Source organism: Colossoma macropomum, unplaced genomic scaffold (assembly GCF_904425465.1).
Source record: "Colossoma macropomum unplaced genomic scaffold, Colossoma_macropomum, whole genome shotgun sequence".
Classification (NCBI taxonomy): domain Eukaryota; kingdom Metazoa; phylum Chordata; class Actinopteri; order Characiformes; family Serrasalmidae; genus Colossoma; species Colossoma macropomum.
Window position 1 is genome coordinate 219,005 of NW_023496030.1, and position 23,313 is coordinate 242,317.

General features: G+C 41.6%; 1 protein-coding gene across 1 annotated transcript in view; it reads right to left on the reverse strand.

The window, feature by feature from the left end:
* Positions 1-7,504, reverse strand: part of nphp3 (nephronophthisis 3) — a 98,324-nt gene extending 90,820 nt beyond the window's left edge. Inside the window, exons 1-2 of the mRNA XM_036564688.1 lie at positions 7,424-7,504; positions 2,878-3,261 (exon numbers count right to left, since the gene is read on the reverse strand). Of these exons, the coding sequence (XP_036420581.1) occupies positions 2,878-3,201 (324 nt within the window). The 5' untranslated portion in view covers positions 3,202-3,261; positions 7,424-7,504. The remainder of the gene's footprint in view (positions 1-2,877; positions 3,262-7,423) is intronic.
* Positions 7,505-23,313: the final 15,809 nt, after the last annotated feature.

Consider the following 23,313-nt stretch of genomic DNA (forward strand, 5'->3'; position numbering starts at 1 on the left):
AGACTGTTGCAATGTGCTTCTATCTGGCCTCCCTGTCAAAAGGTGCACTTTGAGTAATTCAGGCCTTCTCCATGTTTCAAGGTTCAAATTGACTTCTGTGGGCGGTCGATCATTTAGTATAGTAGCTCCCAATTTATGGAATTCTCTCCCAAAGTTTATTTGGCATGACTCCTCTCTATCCTTATTCAAATCTCCATTCAGACACATGTAGACATGACATTGTTATACCTACATGTATCTGTAGTCATATCTTTTTTTTTCCTCTTTCCTCCTAGTTCCTCTTTGTTTTTTTATACTTTTCTCCTCGTGTTTTTGATCTGATCTACAATGGCACAGTTACTTGTTTCCTTGTGCTGTTTTTTTCAAAGCCTTTTTGTCTGTCCTCTAACATTCATGCATGCTGCTGTTATGGCAGTAACTGTATGCCTAATTACTGCCTGCATATGCATAGATATTCAATATTTGTTAGCGATCTGTGTGCTTGTCTGGTCTGTTCTGTATGCTAAATGGCATACATGTGTGCCCTCACCAAGACAAGTTCCCTGTATGTGTAACATAATTGGCAAAATAAAATTAATTCTGATTCTTTGCTGCATCTACAGTCTACAGGAGTCAACTGTTCAATGTCAAAGCAGTGACACTGACATTATAGTGGCATGTTAGTATGTGTGGCAGTTGAATGAGTGTATCAGGCACAGTATTGTTGATCACATAACATGGACATTTGAACTAGAGTTGGACAAGAGTACACCCTTAAAAAGGGGCTTTGTCAGGGGTGCTTTAGTAAAGGTAATGGTCATAAATTGATCATTTAAATGCTTAAATGGTTCTTTGCCTAGTTAAATTTCTTTCTATGATGAAAAGCCTTATGAATATGGCTCTTCAAAGAACATTTTTAAAAAAGGGTTCCACTATTGGTAACAGTCAAAGCACTCTTTTTCAGTATTATCTAGAACAATTTTTTGCAAAGAGTGTACAACAAAGTACTTGTATGGTTACTCCCTTTTCAAGTAATTGCATTTATTTTATTTACTGTGTTTTTATTTTCAAGTATGTACTTTATTTCTGAGTAATTACATCACAAAAAACTACAATCAAAAACAATCAAAACAAGGTACTTTTGCAGCTTAATTTACACATGGGGCATGGATGGTACTTTTTGAACAATGTTTTCATGCTATGTGAATTTATTTCGTTTTTTAAAAAAAGAAATTTGTTTTCTGTAATATCGACAAATTCTAAGGATTAATGATTTTTTTTCAAACTAAGTTTTTGTTTTTAATTCATTAGAGTACATGGCGACAAAGTTATGCAGACTTATTAACTGAAATCACACCTCAAACCACTGTATTGAAAAACTTTTCAGTGAGAAAGTTAAGAAAAAAACAGTATACATGTTCCTGCATGAGACTCAATGTGACAATTTCTTCTTAAATAGTAACTACACCCCACAACTTTCAGCTAACTCCACCCCTGGCACAACTTGAAAAATGCTAAAAAATGGGAGGGGCACTGCAGTGATGTTTGGGTTTGGAGGTGGGGCTGCGAGGGAAACCGGGTGGGCTGGCCCGTGTTTTTAGAGCTTGCGTATGTTAGCTACCAGAAAATATGGAGACTGACAGAATCAAACAGCACTTTTGCAACTGAGAGGTCTCACAAGGTTGATGATTTTTCTTCACTACCATCCCCATCTTTGACAAGGGAAGGTGTTCCTGATCAGGCAGTGTGTCTTGAGCCTTAACAGTATAAGCCACTGACTCAAGCCGCCAAAGAGTTAACGTAGTGCCAGAAAATGATTAGCAGCGAGTGGCAGAGGCGTCCGAACGGTAGAACATGCCGTAAAACCACGACAGCTAGCTTCTAATTGTCTGTTCAGCAGGTCCATATTCGATATAACCGGAGTCCTGATTACTTAGATGCTCTGAATTCCAAATAAATAAAGTGGATTTCTTTGAACACTGTTTCATTCAGTTTGATATCAAAGTCGCAGATTGCATCACCGGTCAGCCAGGGTTTGCTGCAGTGGCCCTAAATCCTCACGTTCTGCAAGCTGTTCATGGCAAATAACAGTGTTACGTCCAATTCAGTTCCCACGCAAATTCACATTCCCCTGTATAAACTGAACCCTCGGCGTGCGCACTCACTAAACAGTACACACTGGAACTATGGAAAGCAGGAGAAATGGCCAAGAAAGGCTGTACGGACGAAAGGTTGACACCATCAGTAACAATGGCCATTTAACATTAACATTTTCTGAACCTTGTCGTTTTCTGTAGTTTCAGTGTTGCTTGCCGTTGATTTCTGTTCAGTGAGAGCACGTGCCCAGGTTGATTTGTGAAGGAAAGCGTGAACCTTCACGGTTACCTAGTCTTATGTTGAACATTAGATGCTTAGATAAACTGGGATGTTTACAGTAGGTACAGACAGCTGGCATATTGAAGCCTTTTGAGGTGGGGTATTTAGCTCCTCGCTCTAGGTTCCTTTGCTTTCATATTTATGAGCGCAGCACAAGAAGGGCATCAACATGTTAAACATGATTTGCATACTGTGCCGTGTCATGGTACTTCGGTACCAAGACACGTCATCCGCACCTATAGCAGAGTTGAACCAGAGGGGTGCTGCAGAGGCAGAACTGACCACGATAAAAATTATATTTTTACAGTTTGGAAAGATGTGTTCACATTTTAAGCAAAGCTGGTATATTTTATTTTTACAGAGCAGTGCATTTCAGCTGTTAATGGCAAAAAAGGTCTTAGGGTGTAGTTACTGTTTAAGACACAAAATGCCTGAAAATGACTGGGGTTACACAATTTATAGGTTACTACAGAAATAACATTATGGTCCACTTGGTCAGAACTTACTCTAACATGTACTTACCTGTAACTCGGCACGCAGCCTCTTGTTTTCATCGTCCAGCTTGGCCTCCTTCTTCTGCATGGAGGCGATCTCATTGTTCTTGCTAACGCGGAAGATCTCATAGTCCTTCCTGAGACGTTCATACTCTGCTGCATACTCCAGCTCCACGGAGCCAGTGGACTTGAAGCTGGCTCCGATTCCCCGCGGTGCACGCCGGAATGAGCTGCGCAGGAGCCGTGCCTTAGGCTTCACCTCCACAGGGATCTCGCACGCCTCGCCACCTTCGGCACCATAGCCGTCCTCAATCAAATCTCCAGGGCTCACAAGTGAGGAGGCCGTGCCCATAGTGGATTGAGCAAGCCCTAGCTACGAGACACCACCCTGGCTAAAGGAGCACTGATGGTCCTGTGGATGTGATATAAAAACACTTATGACAGTGTAACAGCACACTTTGCTAAAAGTATATGAACACCCCTTCAAATTAGTCTTGGTTATCTCAGCCACACCTATTGCTAACAGATGCATAAACTCATTCATTCATGCAATCTACACAGACAAACACTGGCTGCAGAATGGGTCAGAATGAAGAGCTCAGTGACTTTGAACATGTCACAGTCATAGGATGCCACCTTTTTAAAATAACTGGTTTGTCAAATTTCTGTCCTCCTGGAGCTTCCCAGGGCAACTACAAGCGTTGCTTCTGTGCATTGTATATGTGTATTGCCGGCCTTATACCTTATAACGACACAAATTTCCAGTGTCGGAATTAAAATCATGAGAGTCTTGTTAAAGTTGCGTCGCACTGGCATCCTCTCGATCGTTTAGTGTGAGATGGTCAGGATGGCTGTTTTAGGTCTGTCTTTTTCTCGCCTTGACGCTGCAATAAAATCAACTATGTTTGATATTGTCGTAAGTTTTAAGTCTTGGCTCATGCAAATAGTGACGTGCCAGGTGTGCAAATAAAAACTTACCAAATAAAATATTGCAGCGATGGCAGTAAATAATGGAGAGAGCAAGCTGAATATGTGACTGAATATTAGGAGGAATGACATGCTTGCTAAAGCCTTGGTAAATGGAAACCGAAACCCCAAGTGCAGGACTCCCCCTTAAACAGCAGGGGGCATAATATTTTCAGTTCATTGCACTTTAGTTATGTTTTGACATTGTATATTTTTAACATCGGGAGCTGACAAGCTAACTAACTTACAAATTTGTACATTAATTGCAAAAAATATTCTATGAGATAAAATTCCTAAATTTAGTTACAATTTGCTTCTGTAATAAGAATTTGTGAAATCTTGAATTTGTCAGACTAAAGATAGGTAGTTTCTATAATATAGCTCCTATATTTCTAATCTGCCTCTGAAAGCAACATGAGCAAAAACTTGCTTTTCAGGAGCTTCACAGGAAGGGGTTCCCTGAATGAGCAGCCACTGACCAGCCTAAGATCACCGTGCATCGACTGGAGGGATTTAAAGCACAGTGCGACTGGACTCACACTTCATACATCACAATGGCAGTCTAAAGGATGAATTTGGGTTTTGCAGATGACAAGCAATCTGCCCCAATTCAAGGTGCCAACCATAATGTTTTGTGGAGAAACGATAATGGTTTGGTCTGGGCCAGTTCCACTGAATGAGAATCTTAATGATACAGCATACAAAACGTTCTACAGTTTTGCACTTCCAAATTTTTAGAATGACAATGCCCCTGTGTACAAAGAGAGGTCCGTTAAGAAATGCTAAATGCTATGCTCAGTTTATGTGAAAGAACTTCATTGGCCTGCAAAGAGGCCAACCTCAACTAGTGCCCGACTTCACTAATGCTCTTGTGTGAACAAGAATAGTAAGCAACCACTTACTAACTTCTCTTTAGAGACAGGTTATACAGCCTGATTTTCCAGTTAATGGAATCTATTTATCTAACTTCATATTTTCATTGTTTAAATACAAAATTGTTCAATATGGCATTTTAATACGTCAACATCACTGCATTATGCTGATTAACCTACTTTTTATTATCATATTTCTCTACAATGCCTATGTTACTAACACTGAGGTAAAGCTACAGTAAAAAAATAAACTACTTTGGGCTGGCTTAATGGTATGCAGCTTTTTTTTAAACACTATCAACTATTAATTAAGGCTAATATAACTAACCAGGATAATGAGGCCAGAAACAAGGTTAGTATTACAATACCATTACTAATCCTGGTACTTTTAAGTCTTCTTGAGTACATAAAAATGCCTTTTGTGATTTCTTTAGTAAACATTTGTATTTTTGTTTATCAGGCATTTTTGTCAGTATTTTGTTAATATTATCCATTACAACTAACTAGAAAGATCTCAAATAAAAGATTTAAGTTAACTACCAAACCCTCTGAGTATTTAAAAGTTAACCTAGTTATTTTCAGCACATTTATTAGTAAAATTCAGGGCATAAGACAAAACTTCATAAAGAAGCTCTTAAGGAAAAAAACATCAAAGGAAATTTTCTGAAATTGATGAAGTTAAGGGATCAAATATTAAAAAATTATCTAAACTCTCAATTGTATGTTGATAAATAGAAATGTACAATGCAACATACTACGGTTACTAAAGAATTCAGAAAAACAAAGCAAATTCTTTATATTTATTATTATAATATAATTATTTATATTCTTTATATTATTCATGATGCTACAGGGAATACTAAACAATTTTAGGAGAACATTAAAACGTTAGTTGGTGTTATGCACAGTGGATCATCAAAACAATTACAGTTGAAACTGAATGATAGTACATTACAAGATCCAGTATAAACCGCTGAAGCTTTTAACAGACACTTTATCAAACTGAGTTTTGCCACTACAGATGACAGAGTACTTATAGATGCCTCCAAACCCCTGTTTAGTATAAGTAATATTTTTGAGAATGATGTACTAAGGATAATTCATTTACTTAATATCACTAAGGCCAAATATTGTTATGGTATGGACTCTGCAATGCTTAAGTCTTTAAAGGAGCCCCTGGCTTCACCCATTACAAATGACATCAACCTCTCTCTCTAATACATACATATACCCATACACACACATACATATTTCTACATTTCTAAATTTAAATTTAATACTTTGTATATTTTTCTTGTAATCTTTGTACATATACATATATATCTTTATACTTTTATTGTTTATTCTATTTTATATATTGTTTGTATATTTCCTGCTGCTCTGTCTTCTGTGCTGCTGTAACACCGCAAATTTCCCCGTTGTGGGATTAATAAAGGATTATCTTATCTTATCTTATATACATATATACATACAGACATTATATATATACATATATTATATATATATATATATATACATATATATATATATATATATATATATATATATATATATTTATATACACACACACACACACATACATATACATACATATATATATATATATATATAGCAGCTTTTTAGGAGTGATATAGGTTAACAGGGCAAATCTCAGAAACATTTTTAGAGAAATAAAATCAATAATAAAATATTAATATTAATGTGTATTCAATAATGGTATGCACTACGAAAGCAGAAATGGTTTCATTATGGAAACGATTTTTTCAAAAACCTTACCTCCCTGCAAAATTAAGTTGAAAACTGAAATGTATTAAATGGTTTGCAGCATATGTTCTCTGCTGTCACATCTATGCATTGTTGTTAAAGTAGTAGCCTAGATATGGACAAACGTATATTTTCTTTTCAATGTTGAATCTTCATTCGAATGCTGTGTCGTCCAGGACTAGCCTTAATCTCTGTCCGGCAAACTGACCCACACTACTTTTAGAAGCGTTGACTACAAATTATTAGACACTAATACATTTTAACATTTAAATCAAGTCGGTTATTCCGACACTGAAACAGCCCAAAATCTAGCTTTTAGAGCAGTTTTATATATCAGAAGTGTTAACTTCTATCTACCGTCAGACTGAATCATGAGGTGGTTTTAATCTCAACTGCCTCTAAACGTAGCACTACCCAAACAAGAACCGCTAGCTAGTAAAGATACGAGACAAAAGTGGACTGATTTAATTCTTTGTTTGGTTTTCAGATTAAGAACAGTAACCTAGCTAGCTAACTCTGAACGCTTAGTTAGCTTTGGTTGCTTCTTTATTAGAATTACAAATACTGCATTCACAAATAAGTTAGCTAGCTAACCGTTAGCTACCTACCTAACTATAGAAACCCCACCTAGAGCTTAACGTTAGCTTTTGAAGGTAGGGGAGTTTGGCTCTTCCAAAACTCTGAATTAAGGTCGTGGGATTGGTTTATCCTTCACTAAAATACGTTATCAGTAGTACAGCGCAAATCTGATCAACAGCAAAGTTACTAACGTTAACCGCATACGGATTTTTCACGTTACCCAATCCTATACCCTGAACTAGTTATACCGTTACCAGCTTCCTGACGTTAACTACGACTATGGACAAAACTAACTACTTCAAATAAACACCACTATTAAAAATAAGAGACGACATTGCTCTTCGCTCATAGCTCATAGCGCTGTTTGTGTTCAGTTTTAGAATCAGAACTTACATTAGGAAAGCATAAGGAGGTAAACAAACGCCAAAGTCTTCCACAGCTCCCCCATCACCCGGGCAACCGCCTCCCTCTACGGCTCCCCTATAAGGACAAACCTCTGTCGAGCCCGAACTTTTCTTCTTCAAAGCATTGCTAAAAATGCTTCATTTTATCGCTTTAGAGATAATATGTCGTAAATAGACATAAATATATCACTCTTTTCAGGGAACTGGCATTTTCGTTAGGCTTAAAGGTGAATTTCATTGATTTCCAAAACACTGCATATTCGGTCATTAAGATGTAGCCATTCTAGAGAAACTTACCAAGTCAGAATTTTTTCACAACAGTAGTGATAGGAACCAGTCTTCCGAAGCATTTAATGTTTCTAATATAGAAGCATATCAGTATTAAAATTAAAATGCAATATGTAAAATAGCAATGTTTTTATATGTTTGCATTTAAATTTACCACTAATATATGCAATGGTGGGCTCAAAATGAACATTCAAATAGAATACTGCATTTTTAATTTTCAATAACATCTTTATTTAAATTAAAACGTATATCCAAATCTGCATATTTATGCTGAATGTGATTTATGCAATAATTGTGTCAGAATGATAATTAAAATGTAATTTATCTTAAATGCCTTTTTACTCTCTAATAATGCCCTTAAATTACATTATCAAAAAGAACACCAAGCTAAAAGGATGGCAAAATTCACATGTAAATCAGAAACAGCACCTTTCCGCTTAGGAATTACAAATTCTCACCTTCTGCGATCATTCTGTGTCGAATGCCTTTAAAAATGTATTCGACCGCATTTTTATTTTCATGGTCTTCCCAATCTGTCAATTATACTGTCAGGGTGGGGCCAACCGCACGCTCAGTGGAAAAGGTGCTATCTAAAAACATGCCAGCCTTAGAGTTTATAGTTACATATATTACATTATAGCTAGTTTATAGCTAGAAGAGAAATATAGCCAGTTGTGATGCTTAGTGTCTCATGAGAATCAAATACATGGCCAGGTTTTCCGGTTTATCAATCTGGTTGATAAAAATGAGGCTCAACTTAGCTTCTCGCCAGCTACTTTTTCAAATTTTCCGATCCAAGTTAAACAGTGCTGCATTTACATTCTGGCGCCTCCATGCACCCAAATATAACAGCAGCACAGTTTTAGGTGGAACGAAAACGTCAGAAAAGAAGCTGACTTTGGCTTCATTTCATAAACTGAGAATAGCGGCTAAAAGTGAGGCTGGACAGAGATTTCCATTTGATGCGATGCAGGGATATCTTCTACAAAGTGAGCATTTGAGGTGGATATATCATTTGGCTATCAGCTCCCCTGCTAATATGCTACGTGAGTTGTGAAGGACTGCAGAATCAAGCTAGCTAGCTAAAAGCCATCGTTAATGCTAGCTAACGCTACATTTCCAAACTAGGCCCCGTCTGCTGTTTTTATCATCTGGCTGACATAATCCAGTTCACTGTGTCATACATATATACAAGCGATATTTGTAATATTAATTTTAAAAAAGGAAAGCAGAACATCAGAGACCCCCAAGCTGATTTCAGTAAATTATGACACCGTACCGACACAGTACATTGGCTGTTGCCCACTCAACAACATAACAAGGTGGTTGTGTGATTTACACAGATAGATATATCTGCCGCATTTGTAGCCTATGGTTGGCTAACAAGGACTATAATTTAACCAGCTGATTAAAACAGAGACTTCTGCCATATGTTTGATTAAAAATTCTTTGGGTACAAAGTTATATATTGTTCTGTCGCACTATCTTCTAAAGAAAGATTGGCCACAAAACACGAAACAGCTCACTGCCCTCTTTGACACTGACTTGTCAGTGTCTTTCCTATGTCCAGGTGTGCTTCCCCACCCCTAGAGCAGCATACCTGCCAACTGGAAAACCACGACCACCCGACTCAAGCAGTCACTGGCAGTTAAGTCAACTTGGGAGGGAGAAGCTTCTCTTATCACTGTGTAGCACGGCATGTGCTACCCCGGGCTCAAGGAGGACGCTGGAGGCAGGGTTTAGGGTTGCAGCAGCCATCTCTTTAATCAAAAACAGACAAACCGAACAATACAAAGAACCTAAGCTGGCCACTCTTCAGTGGCTTTATCCTCAATAAGGAGCTTTCCAGCTCCTCAGTCTCTTGTTGTTGCTGCTGCGTGTCCCTCCCTCCCTCCCCCCCCCCTCCCCCCCCTCCCCCATCTCGGTATAATAATAACAATAATAATAATAATACATGACATTTGTATAGCGCTTTTCAAGGACCCAAAGACGCTTACAGATTACAATTAGTGGCACAAGAAACAAATACATAACAACATACAAACAGATGACACAGCAGACACAGAGATGCATATTCACAGCACAGATTACAAACTAATATGAGCTATAATAGTTTAAGATAGGGGAAGATTGTATGCAAGACAGATGTGTTTTAAGGTTGGATTTAAATGAGGACGGAGAATTAGAGAATTAGAATGGAGTGTGCGCGTAGGCTTTTGGGTTGGAGAAGATCAGAGAAAAAGAAAGGAGCAAGATTGTTGAGAGCTTTGTAGGCGAGAAGAAGGATCTTGAACTGAATACGATAGTTTATGGGAAGCCAATGGAAATTTTGGAGAACTGGTGTAATGTGGTGATGTGATCGAGTGTAAGTGAGGAGACGAGCAGCAGAAATGAAAGCATGAATGAGAGTTTCAGCAGCTGATGCTGAGAGATGCTCAGATTTTTGCTTCATTGCATAAGTAAAAGAAAGAGGTTTCAACAAGGGAGCTGACATAAGAGTCAGGTTTGAGTGAAGAGTCGAGGATGACACCCAGATTACGGACCATAGAGGAGGGAGACAAAACATCATCAACTGAGAGAGTGAGGGGGCCAGTTTTATTGAGCGCAGATCTAGAACCAATGAGAATGTGTCCAGTCTTATCACTGTTCAGCATTAGAGAGTTATGTTTCATCTAGTTCCTGATTTCTGAGAGGCACAATTCCAAATTGCCAAGACGGGGGTTAGTGGGTGAATTTCCGAAGATAAATCTGAGTGTCATCCGCATAGCAATTAAAGTCAAGGTTAAAATATCAAATAATCTTGCCAAGAGGGAGCACGTTAATAATGAATAATAATGGGCCAGGTAAAGAACCTTGCGGGACCCCTTAAGTGACAGTGGAAGTGGAGGAATGATGCCCAGAGAGAGTAACAAACTGTTTATGATCTGTTAGATAGGAAGTGAACCAGTCAAGAGCAGAGCCTACAATACCCAGCTCACTCAGTCTAGAGAGGAGGATGGAATGGTTAACTGTGTGAAATGCAGCGCTTAAATTGAGTAGCACAAGAATGCTAATGGTACCAGCATCAGCTGTCACCAGGAGATCATTAACAACTTTGACCAGAGCTGTTTTAGTGCCATGATGTGGCCGAAAACCAGACTGGAAGGGATCTAGAAAATTATTTGTTTCCAAGTAATCTTTGATCTGCATTGCGACAGCACACTCAAGGACTTTCGACAAGAATGGAAGATTTGAGATAGGACGAAAGTTATTAAAGTTACATTGGTCAAGGCCAGGTTTTTTAAGGACTGGAGTAACTGCAGCAATTTTGTACACTGAGGGAACATGGCCAGAAGATAATGACCGGTTAATCATAGTGGTGTGGGGAGGGGGTCAAGGGAGCAGATTGTACTACTAGAATTTGTAATGATTTCACTAACAACAGACTAACAAGAGTAACACGGTTGAAGGCAGGGAAGCAGGGTGAGTCTAAGGGCTGGGTGTTTGAAGGAGATCAAAAGAACATTTTAGGGGAGGAGGCCATAAGAGAGTTGTTGATTTTAGATATTTTACTTACAAAGAAATGTAAGAATGAGGTACAGAGTTGCCACAATGCCTACTGGAGGTTTGAAAAGCTTAGAGACGGTTGAAAATAGATGGCAGGAGTTTGAGTTCGGCTTGTTAAAAAGACTAGAAAGATAGCTAGATTTAGCAGTGCATAGTGCATCTCTCTAAGCACAGAAACTCTCCTTATAAGCATCAGCATGCACTGTAAGTTTAGATTTTTTATACAGCCTTCCAAGTCGACGACAAGCCTACTTCATGGTGCAAAGTTCAATAGTGTACCAAGGTGCAGAAGTGGTAAAAGAATCGGCTTTGGTTTTCATAGGGGCTACTGCTTTGAGGGACTCAGAGAGAGACATATTCAGCATTGTAGCATGTTCCTCAGGAGAAAGGGGCACAGTGGAGTGGAAAAGCCCTAGAAATAGGCTGGATAAGAGAGCGAGGGTCAACAGATTTAATACTACGAAAAGAGAAAAGTCTTTTCACTGACTGATGAGTTACAGTAGCAGGGACTGCAAACAGAATAAGCGTATGGTCTCATAATGTAAACGGAAGAGCAAACATTCAAGGAGAGACAGAAAATCAGTCACATATTTACTAGTAGGAACATTAATATGAATATTACAGTCACCGAGTAGCAACAAGCGGGAGGAAGCTGAGCTAGCACGAGTGAGTAGCTCTGATAATTAAGAGAAAAAAGAACCATTAGGTTTTGGTGGGCGGTAAATCAGCAATGCAATAATGATCAGAGTAATGCACAGATCTATTGCGATTTAATCTCAAAACACGATGAACATAATGTCGTCGACAGCGACATGTATACCAGCTCTACTGGCCGCTACTGCACGCATTTTGGGGAGACGATAGGAGTGACTATATTTATGCAGTTCAGTAGCAGTGTAAGACAGATGGTGTGACCAAAACGGCGGTTCCAGAGACGGGTAGGGACAAACTAAACCAGGGATAACTGGACTAGCTAGCAATAATATCAGAGCGTTTAATAGATGCATTGACAGACCAGAGGATGAGCCAGTTCAGTCAGGGCTAGTGTCCAAGCATATCGGAGTTGGAGCAGGATAGCTGGGATGCCACAGGTTTAGAGCAGAATAGACACAGTGCTAACAGTCCGGTTGAGCAGGGTAAGAGCAGGATAGCTGTGGGGCTAACAGTCAGGCTCCGGGGAAGTGGAACAGGCTAGCCGCAATGCTAACAGTCAGGCTCCACGGTAGCGGAGCAGGATAGCCACGGCGTGACAGTCAGCCTCAGGAGAAGAGGAGCAGACTAGCCGCAGTGCAACAGTCAGGCTCAGCAAATGAGGTTGGCAGGTATGGCAGCCCGGAACAATCAGCTTTGGGTGAAGTGAAGCAGGATAGCCGCAGGCCTAACAGTCAGCCTCGGGGGAAGTGAAGCAGGCTAGACGCAGTGTTGACAATCAGCCTGGGATGAAGTGGAGCAGGATAGCCGTGGTGCAAGCAAACAACCTCAGGGGAGATGGAGCAGTTTAGCCGCGGTGCTAGTCGCCCGGCTCTGCAAGACTGGAGCAGGATAGCCGCAGCGCTAACAGGCAGGCTCTGCAGGGTTGGTGCAGGATAGCCGCGGTCCAACAGTCAGGCTCAGTAATGATGATGGCAGGTACGGCAGCCCGGCACAGTCAGCCTCGAGGGGAAGAGGAGCAGGAAAGCCGCGGGGTAAGTGAAGCAGGATAGCCGCGGTGCTTATAACCACAGTGTTAACAGTCAGCCTCAGGGGAAGTGGAGCAGGATAGCCGCGGTGCAAGCAGGACAACCTCAGGGGAGATGGAGCAGGATAGCCGCGGTGCTAGTCGCCCGGCTGAGCAGGATTGGAGCAGGGTAGCCGCAGTGCTAACAAGCAGGCTCAGCGAGGTTGGTGCAGGATAACCACGGTGCAAGAGTCAGGCTCAGCTATGAGGTTGGCAGGTACGGCACAGCCGAGTTGGAGCGGGATGGCTGTGCGATAGCCGTGGTGCTGGAACTAAACAGCTGCAATGCTAGCAGGCACAGCAGGGCGAGAAGGCGGCAGAGTTGGAGCAGATAAGTCACAGTGTGAAGATGTTAAACCCCAAGAAGATGCCGGATGCCTTTAATGCCCACCAGGTTATAAACTTCCCTCAGCTGCTTTGAAGTGAAATTGGTACCTTGGTCTGTTAAAATCTCTCTAGGCACTCCTACTCTGGAGATAAACTGGATGAGAGCGTTAACCAATTGCCTTGTTTTTACCTTTCTTAATGGAAAGGCTTCAGGATAGCGCGTGGCAGAATCACATATTGTGAGTATGTATCTATTGCCAGAGCGGCTGCGTGGCAACGGTCGCACAATATCAATCGCTATCCTCGAAAATGGTTCCTCCACTATCGGTTTGGGAGACTTTCACTGATTTTGGTGCCTTGCACCTTGGCTTGCCTTCTCTCCCTTTTAGTTTTCTTTTGTTTGGATGTTTCACTAAAAGGTAATTCTTTTAAGGCTTCTACATTGCTTTGCCTTTCCCTTTTAGCACTTTGCCTTGTAGTAACCAAGACCTCGGCTTTGCTTTGTTTTTCGGTTAAAATGTCAATTAAAACTGGTACATCTCTACCCAAAATGACCTTATAGGGGGATTTTTTGCATGATCCCTACTGTAAGCAAATACGTTTGCCCTTCAATCTCCAAGCTAATGTAGCAGATGTGAAAGAAGATTTATTTTTTTATTTCAAATAAAATCCTTCTCTACTTTTGTCTATTATTTTGGTAAATATTCTTTGTTTATTATCTTCTTTATTTATCTATGTTTTTTTGGTTGATTTTATATCAGGGACAATTTGTTTGAAGTCATGCTTGTAGCAAACGTTTATTTTGAAATAGCGGAGCTCGATTGGCGATGTTATTGGCGTTGGACTGTTCCGTATCCTCAGTTCGCAGCAAAAACTGAGAGGATACGTAGGTGTTTTTAGAGCTGTCTGTAGAAAGTTGTTTTTAAAGTTGTTCAAAGCACTTTTCATGCATTCAGATGCTCAGGTAAGATGTTTAATGTTACTAAAAGCAAAACAGCTTTGATTTTGTGACTTGTATTGAGCGTATGAGAGTGTTTTATCGAGTGTAGCACTTTTTACCAATGAATGTACAGCTACCATTTAGGCTTAAATGGCATCTTTTTTCTCACAGCATGTGTACGTGAGAGAGACAGAGAATTCATTCAGTGCTGTGCTTTTGCCACTCTCATTTTGTATACAGGTACAGTAACTCTCCAAATGCCAATATATGCTGTTGTGCTGTTTATTTTTAGCATTTTCTTTGTTTTGTGAAGTTTAGTGTTTTATAAAACTACATGTTTTATTAGGGTATTCATTTCTTTTTTTTTTCTTTACATAAGAAAAGAATAATGGGTTGTACAAGATTTCATCTTAAAATATAAATGTGTATTTTTATTATAGTATATTTGCTGCTATTACTGTTTGTCTATCTATAGTATATGTCATGAAATATTTCATTTTATAAGCTGTATTATTTTACATATTTTGTAATCTGAGAGGATAGCATGTGTACGTGAGAGAGACGGAGAATTCATTCAGTGCTGTGCTTTTGCCACTCTCATTTTGTATACAGTGAAAGAGAGCGAGAGAATAAATTCCCAGTCGTATGGCAGAGCGTGTCCAGTCTTCCTCTTTTACACCGGTAACACAACGCAGAGGGTTTTGGAGTGTAGAGGGTGCAGTTGAGCCGCACATGCATGCAGACACCGGTTACAATGGTGCCGTGACCCAGATCCTGTTGCTCCAGATCAGTCTTCAGTGGATCTTCGGAGACACATTCACTCAATTTGTCAGGTGTAAGGTTAGTCATGCAATCTGATATGAGAGAACCCCCAGTCTTTCGTGGAGATGAATCAGACAAGTTCACTATACATGAATGGGAGGAGGTATTGCAAACACATTTAAGAAAGCGAGCCATACCAGTGTCAGAGCAGTCTCAAGAGATACTTTCTAAATTAATGGGCAGAGCCAAGGACATAGTAAGGATAACCCTTCGCAGTAATTCTTCTTTGAGGCCTACTGCTAATCCAAAAGTAAATTTTGATGTGTTAAAGCAACACTTTAGTGAGATCAAATACTCATGTATGCCTTTAGCTGACTTTTATGGTACAGTACCAGCAGCAGGGGAAAATCCTATTGAGTACTGGGTCCGTCTAAACAAGGCTGTTGATGCAGCAGAGGAAGGCTTGAGGAGGCTAGGCCGGCAAATTGAGGACCCGTGCCATGAAGTAGCCATGATGTTTGTTAAGTACTGTCCTGATCCTGCTCTCTCTGCTGTTTTCAAGTTCAAGGCACCAAGTAAATGGACAGTGAGCGAGATACAAGAACACCTTGACCGTTATCAGCCTGAATTGAGAGAACAGACACCAGCCAAGCCTAAACGGCCCAGTCATGTGAAACATGCGACTGTTCATGTGCAGACCCCTGAACCAACTGTCATGGTGCCAAGCAATTGCCCAACAGAACCTCTTGTACGGACTGAAGCTGCTGCTGTATCTTCCCCACTGGTTGAGGACAACTGTATGAAAGCCCTTGTAAGTCTTCTTGATCGTGCCCTAACACAAAATAGCCAGATTGCAGCCAAGCACCCCACTTCAACCCAGCCAATAGCAAAAAGATGTAAGGTCTGCAGATCTAATGAGCACTCCACTCTTGCTCATTGTAGACAACAGCGTCTGTGTCTGATTTGTTTTCAGCCCGGTGTCAGAAGAAACTGCACTAATGTTGGACTTAATCGATCTTCCCCATCATCATCTCAAGAGACACAGCCTTTAAACTAGGCAGCCTGCACCCAGGAGGGAAAGGTGTGGGCAAGGATGAACAACCCCTCACTGATCTTGAACAGTGTTTTCAGAATGCATGCACTCAAGCACCCGTAGGTGCCAAAGTTATAGTGCAGAATATACAAAGAATTGAGCCTTTTGACGAATTGTTTTATGCACCAGTTAGTGTGAATAACAGATTTCAAGTACAGGGGATGCTTGATTCCGGATCCATGGCATGCACCTTAAGCGAGGAGGCAGAGGCAAGAATGCTGAATGAAAAAGCACTATCAGAACCTAAACCTTTGTCTCAGGAGATAGTCTTAGTTCAATGTGGGGGTAAACTGACCAGACCTAAATGCATGTACGAGGCAGAGTTAAAGGTGTATGGGGAGAGCTACATTGTGTCTGTTCTTGTTGTGCCAGGACAAAAGGATGAACTTGTATTAGGCACAAATGTGATCAAATTCCTCATTCATCGAATGAAAGTCAGTGATGATTATTGGCGTCTCATTTCCAACAGTGCTCTACAGGCATCTGTTGAGTGTAAGCAGTTTCTAGACCTTATGGCAAACACATGCTGATGGAGAGGTGATGAGTTACCCAGCGAAGTGGGAACTGTTAAACTCCAACACTCAGTCAAACTCTTGGGAAAGAAAGAACACCTGCTTTGGGGAAAACTACCAAGCAATGTTCCCATGTCCCCAGGGAGCACAGTTGTTGTTGAACCCACATCTTCCAGGGCCATGCCACGCCACATTATGGTTGGACGTATTGTTACTCCACTGTGGAGTGACAGATGGATCCCCATGAAGGTCACTAACTTTTCTGACCAGCCTGTCACTCTTAGAAGAAACACCAAATTAGCTGATGTGTCACCGTGTTCAGCTGTGGAGGATTTTGAGATTTTCCAGGGAGTGAGCGAGGCTGAAGTGACTTCACCATTCCAGCAGACTCCAACAACTGGTCTTTTAGATCTCAAACAAAGACTGCAGGATGTTGGGCTTGGTGATCTTGATTTCGACCCTTGCTCCGTGGACTTTGTAGGTAAAGAAAAACTGGTCCAGCTGCTTGAGAAGTACCATGACATCTTTTCCAAACACTCTTTAGACTGTGGAGAAACCAAAGGATTTGTCCACCGCATCAGACTCACAGACGATCGACCGTTTCAACTCCCCTATCGCCGTGTGCCTCCTGCTCATTATCAGAAACTGCGGCAAGTACTATCAGAAATAGAAGAACAAGGCATTATTCGTAAGTCAGTCAGTGAGTACGCTTCTCCTCTAGTCTTAGTGTGGAAGAAAGATGGCAGTCTAAGAATTTGCACTGATTTTAGGCGGTTAAATGCTAGAACCATCAAAGATGCACATCCACTTCCACACCAAGCAGACTGTTTGGCAGCACTAGGTGGAAATGCCTTTTTCAGTACCATGGACCTGACTTCAGGTTTCTACAACATACCCATGGCTGAAGAAGACAAAGTACACTGCATTTACAACTCCACTAGGGCTACATGAATACAACCGTATGCCACAAGGATTCTCCAACAGCCCAGCTTCATTTATGCGCATGATGCTAAGCATCTTTGGTTACCTTAACTTTAGTAGCTTACTGTGCTCTCTTGATGATCTGTTAGTATTTGCCCCAAGTGAGGAAGCACTGAAGAGACTGGAAATTGTATTCCAGCAGTTGCGGCTTCATAATCTTAAGCTCAGTCCAAAGAAATGTCATTTGATGCGTGAATCTGTCAAGTTTCTTGGCCATCTCATAGATAGTAATGGGGTTTCACTGGATCCAGCAAAGGTCGAGGTCATCACAAGGATGTCAAGGGCTGATCTTATGGAAGAGGATGGATGCACACCTTCAGTGAAAAGGATCAAGTCCTTTCTTGGTATGGTATTCTATTACCAACACTTCATCTCCAATTGTTCTGTTATAGCTAGGCCACTTTTTGCACTCACTGCTGGACAGAAAAGGAGAGGCAAAGTCAAAACAAACACAAAGGCGGGGACCTTCCGCCACCTACAACCTACTGACTGGACTCCTGAATGTGATGCTGCTCTCTCCAGTCTGAAGGAGAACCTTTTGTACAGTGTGGCCCTTGCACACCCAGATTTCTCACGCCCCTTTGTCTTGTCAATTGATGCTTCCTTGGACGGTCTTGGAACTGTCTTATCCCAAGTGCCGGCTGGTGAAGAGAAAGCCTGCCCCATCGCGTTCGCAAGTAAGTCCTTGACTAAATCTCAGAAACGTTATCCAGCACATTGTCTTGAGTTTTTGGCGCTCAAGTGGAGTGTATGTGAGAAGTTTAGTCATTGGTTAAAGGGTCATTTCTTTACAGTATGGACTGACAACAATCCACTGACATATATAATGACCAAGCCCAAGTTAGACGCTTGCGAACAGCGATGGGTATCCAAGCTTGCACCATACACATTTGATCTCAAGCACATACCTGGTTGCAAGAACACTGCAGCTGATGCTCTGAGCAGGGATCCATTCACAAAGACAGTCAGTCATAGACTTATTGATGAAGCTTACAACCACTTGCTTGAAGAAGCCGAAGGGGTGGATGAGGATGGAATTCAAGACACTTTCCGTCTCAAGGTACAATGCCTGTGAACTGCTTCCCTGCCCAAGCCCTTAGATTCTCCTTGTGACAGCATGACCATCAAAGCTTGCTTGAACACACATGAACTGTGGGATACAACAGAGCTGAGAGCATCACAAGTTATCCAGTCTCTTGAGAGTTTCACACCTTCTGACCATGGTGAGCTTTCAGTTATTAGCTTGGAGGAACTACAAAACAGCCAAGAGCTGGACCCCACCATTTCAAAGATCATGCCATTTTTCAATCAGAGAAGACGGCCTTCAAAACGGGAGAGGAGCAGATTGGACTCGAAAACCCCCGTACTTCTTAAGCAGTGGGACAGGTTGAGAGTCCATGATGGTGCTCTCTACAGAGTCAGGAAAGACCCTCTTAGTGGGCAGAAAAGACATCAGTTTGTTTACCTGCAAGTCTATGGGAGAAAGCTGTGCATGGGGTACATGATATTGCTGGTCACCAAGGACAGGCAAGGACGCTCTATCCTGCACGCTGTTAAATATTATTTTATTTCATTTTACTTTATTTGTTCCTTATTAACTTTGTAACTTCTCTTAAACCTTTTCCCTGTTTTTTCCCTTGCCTTTTTGCATTAATCTCGTTTGCATTTTGTATGTTTCTCTTGGGTGATGTGTGGGGGCTGTGGAGAGCCGTCCTTTGTCATTTAACGACCCCCAATGGTTAGCCTATCTCACATCTGGTTACCTATAGCCCCCCAATCTAGCAATGCCATTTGCTGATGGTGATATCTCGGACCCATCCTGGTTCCTAGTGTGGGCCTCAACACCTCTATTATAATTACAAAGGTACAGGCAGTTGTCCATTCCGTGGGGGCTTCCGGGGGTTCGTTGAGACAAAGAGACAACTGAGGGTGTGGTGTACATTTCGTGACTATAAGTTTGTCAGTGTGTAAGCTACTTTAGACTTGTTTGGTTAGGAAGACGCGCGTTCAATAAACTTCATTTTCCTCAAGTCTCCACTCCTGTTTGCTTCAAAAAACCAACGCCTGACAGCAGAAGTCAACAACACCAACGCTTTTTTCTGGCCCAAAATGGAGCATGATGTCAGAGAGTATGTGAGGCGTTGCCAATGATGTATTTTGGCCAAAACACCTGAGCCATCCGCGAGAGCACCATTAGAAAGCATTAGGACTACTGCCCCTATGGAGTTAGTGTGTTTAGATTTCTGGAGTGCTGAGGACAGAAAACAACGTTCCGTGGGTGTGCTTGCCATTACAGACCATTTTACGAAGCTGGCTCACGCATTTCCATGTTCAAACCAGACTGCAAAACAAGTCGCCAAGAAGTTATGGGATCGTGTCTTTTGTGTGTATGGGCTTCTCCAAAGAATTCACACCGATCAGGGCGCCAATTTCGAGAGTGCACTCATAGCAGAGCTTTCGAACTTATCAGGAGTCTCCAAGTCACGCACTACAGCATATCACCCCATGGGCAACGGGGGGACTGAGAGGTTCAACCACACGCTTGGTAATATGCTATGAACTCTCCCTCTTCAGGAAAAGCATAAGTGGCCTGAGCAGATTCAAACGCTGACGTTTGCATACAGTGTGACTGTACATGAAACGAGAGGGTATGCCCCATTTCAGCTTATGTTTGGTCGAATTCCAAGACTCCCTGTTGATGTAATGTTCAAGCAGGTACTGCGTGATCCTGTAGTTGTCGACCACGGAAGTTATGTGAAAACGTCGTATCTTGATGAAGCGGCTGGTATCGCACAAAAAGCATGCAGCCAAAGAACAACATAGACAAGCTGAAGGTTATAACAGAAGGGTCAAGGGAACACACCTTAACGTAGGGGACAGAGTACTCATTGCGAACAAGGGAGAAAGAGGAAAGAGAAAACTTGCTGATAAATGGGACCCGACAGTCTACACTGTGGAAGACAGAAATCCTCAGACCAATGTATACAAATTGACAGATGGTGAAGGAAATCACAAAGTTGTTCATCGCAATTTGATTTTGGATGTTAGTTTTCTGCCTGTAGATATATGTAATGACAAGTGATGACCAGTTCAGTGATGGATGTCCAGAGAACGAGTTTTGCATTCTGGACTCGTTGGAGACCTCAGAGCACGAAAATCCAGAGAATAGTACTGCCTGGATGTCAGATTCTGAAGATGCAGAGAGTTTGATGTCATCTGTTGATGGTGTTAAAGATGATAATCCTAGTCCAGAAGATGATGAGTCTAGTATTCAAAGAGATGACAATGAGAAGGACCGTCTCACACATAATGCTGGTGTAGAGGGTCCGGATTATGATTCAGACCAGTCAGTCATTACAGACACAATTTCAAATGCTCTTGGCTCATCAGAACGCACAAGTACTGAAACACAGTCACACATCACCGACACACAGGATGTTGTTAGGTCTTGTGCAGTTAGAATTGTAAAGAAGGTCAGTCGCTTGATTGAGTCTATGGCTCAAAAGTCTTTTAATGTTGAGGATTTTGCTAGCACAATCACTAAGAAATCCCAGTCACTCAGATGGTATTCGTTGGGGTAGGCCTCGCCTTACCACATCACACACAGTATAAGCAGCCAGGCATAGCAAAATTAAAGCTCAGTTAGTCAACACAAAAGACACACAAAGCAACACGAAGGACACAATTAGGACATGGGGAGAAGCGGCAGTTAAACAGAGGGACACCAGCGTACTCTCACCCCACAATGACATACGTCAACAGGAATGTCTGACATCTCTTAATGGATGGCAGCTCACCACCTGAAGCCCAATCCCTGCAACTACAAGTCCTCATCATGATCTTGCCATCTCATTTGAGAACTCTGATTGTTCCGTCTGAGGATGCAAGAAGTCTTGTTGTGATTCTGGATGGCCAGTTATCATTCTCAGCTCATATCGCAAACCTAACTCGGTCATGCAGGTTTCTCCTGCACAAAATCCGGAGGATTCGACCCTTTCTCAGTGGAGAGGCCACCCAGGTGCTAGTTCAGTCTCTTGTCATCTCAAGGCTTGACTACTGCAACTTGCTCTTGGCTGGTCTTCCTATGCAGGCCATCAAGCCTCAGCAACCCATCCAGAATGCAGCAGCACAGCTTGTCTTCAATTTTCCTAAGTTCAGTCACGTCACTCCACTGTTGCGCTCCCTTCACTGGCTTCCTGTAGCTGCACGTGATGATGCTTGCCTACAAAGCCAAAAACGGACCAGCCCCTCCCTACCTGATGGCAATGGTCAAAACTTGAACTGTACCTCGAGCCCTTCGAGCTTCAAGTACAGCTTGGCTTGACCCGCCATCCTTCAAGATGCGTGGAAGACAAGCATCAAGACTTTTCTCTGTCCTGGCACCCAGGTGGTGGAATGAACTCCCACTGGCTGTCCGAACAGCAGAGGACATTTAAACGCAGACTCAAGACACATCTCTTTTCAAAGCACTGTATGTACTGCATTTGTTGAAATGTATTGCAATGCGCTGTTTAATTCTGTTCCTTTTTTTCTAGGTATCAACATGGGCTTTTGTTTCTAGCAATATCTGAGCTCAGGACTAGCTTTCTCTCTAACCTATTTGTCACTAGTAAAGATACTTTCTCTAGGTAGACAAAACACTTTTGGTAAGTCGCTCTGGATAAGAGCATCTGCTAAATGTTGTAAACGCAAATGTAAATGGAGGAGGGGGCTCCTGGTTATGGTGGGGGGCCTGAGCCAAAAGTACAAGTTATAGCTTGTTCCTATACAGGATGTGTGCATACTCGGGTTTGATTTCCTTATGGTGGCTGGGGCCATGCTTGACACCAGGAAGGAAATGCTGGGCTTAGAAAAGGGACAAGTAAAACTGGATCCCTGAGGGCTGTGGGCAGTGTGCACAAGCAGTACACCCATCAGTATTAACAATGCAGTGGACTTATAAATTGAAATATACCTTTCTAATCATATTTTTCAGTTAGATGCTGATCCATAAGAGATATAGCAGCTGTGAACCTAAATGTGGGGTAACTACTACTTCTACTATGTTCTACTGTGCAGAGTTCCTACTTCTGAGTTAAGTCAAATGCAGCCAACTGGGTCATAGATCGGTCTTTAAGCGTGACCAGGCCTGGGTCATTCAGTGGGCACATGGGTCCAGGGCTCCAGGGTTCCCCAATGAGTAATTATGGCAAAATCTTCTTTTTCCACTGTCAGCGGTGATAAGGTGACCACATTTCTGAAATGAAAACCGTGGACATTTCCAATTTGGTGGTCAAAATATCACTAAAATATCCAATGTTTTTATCTATGAAATAAAAAGGAGAAACAGTTCCAGTTTCATGTATTTTGACCATGGTAACTGTTGAACTGTAATAAACTAGGTAAAGGCTGACTGATAAAATTGGATACTAACAGGTGACGTAGTAAACCATGTCAGAAAATCATTCAGTAGCATACCACAGTGAGTGAGGCAGTAATAAACTTTATAACACTCAATAAAAAAGGTCAAACTACAATGGTTCAATAGATTTCAGCATCACCCCGCACAGTTGCTGATTGAGAATGACGTTAACGTTACTCTTAGCAGGATGCGTGGGAATAAAGTACAATAGTAGAATAGTTCTATAAAATATTCACATGTTCTTGCTTTCCCCCTTGTGAGATTTGTCACTCGTTGCTTTGTAGGAATGAAGTTGCTATGTATGAAGAGTCT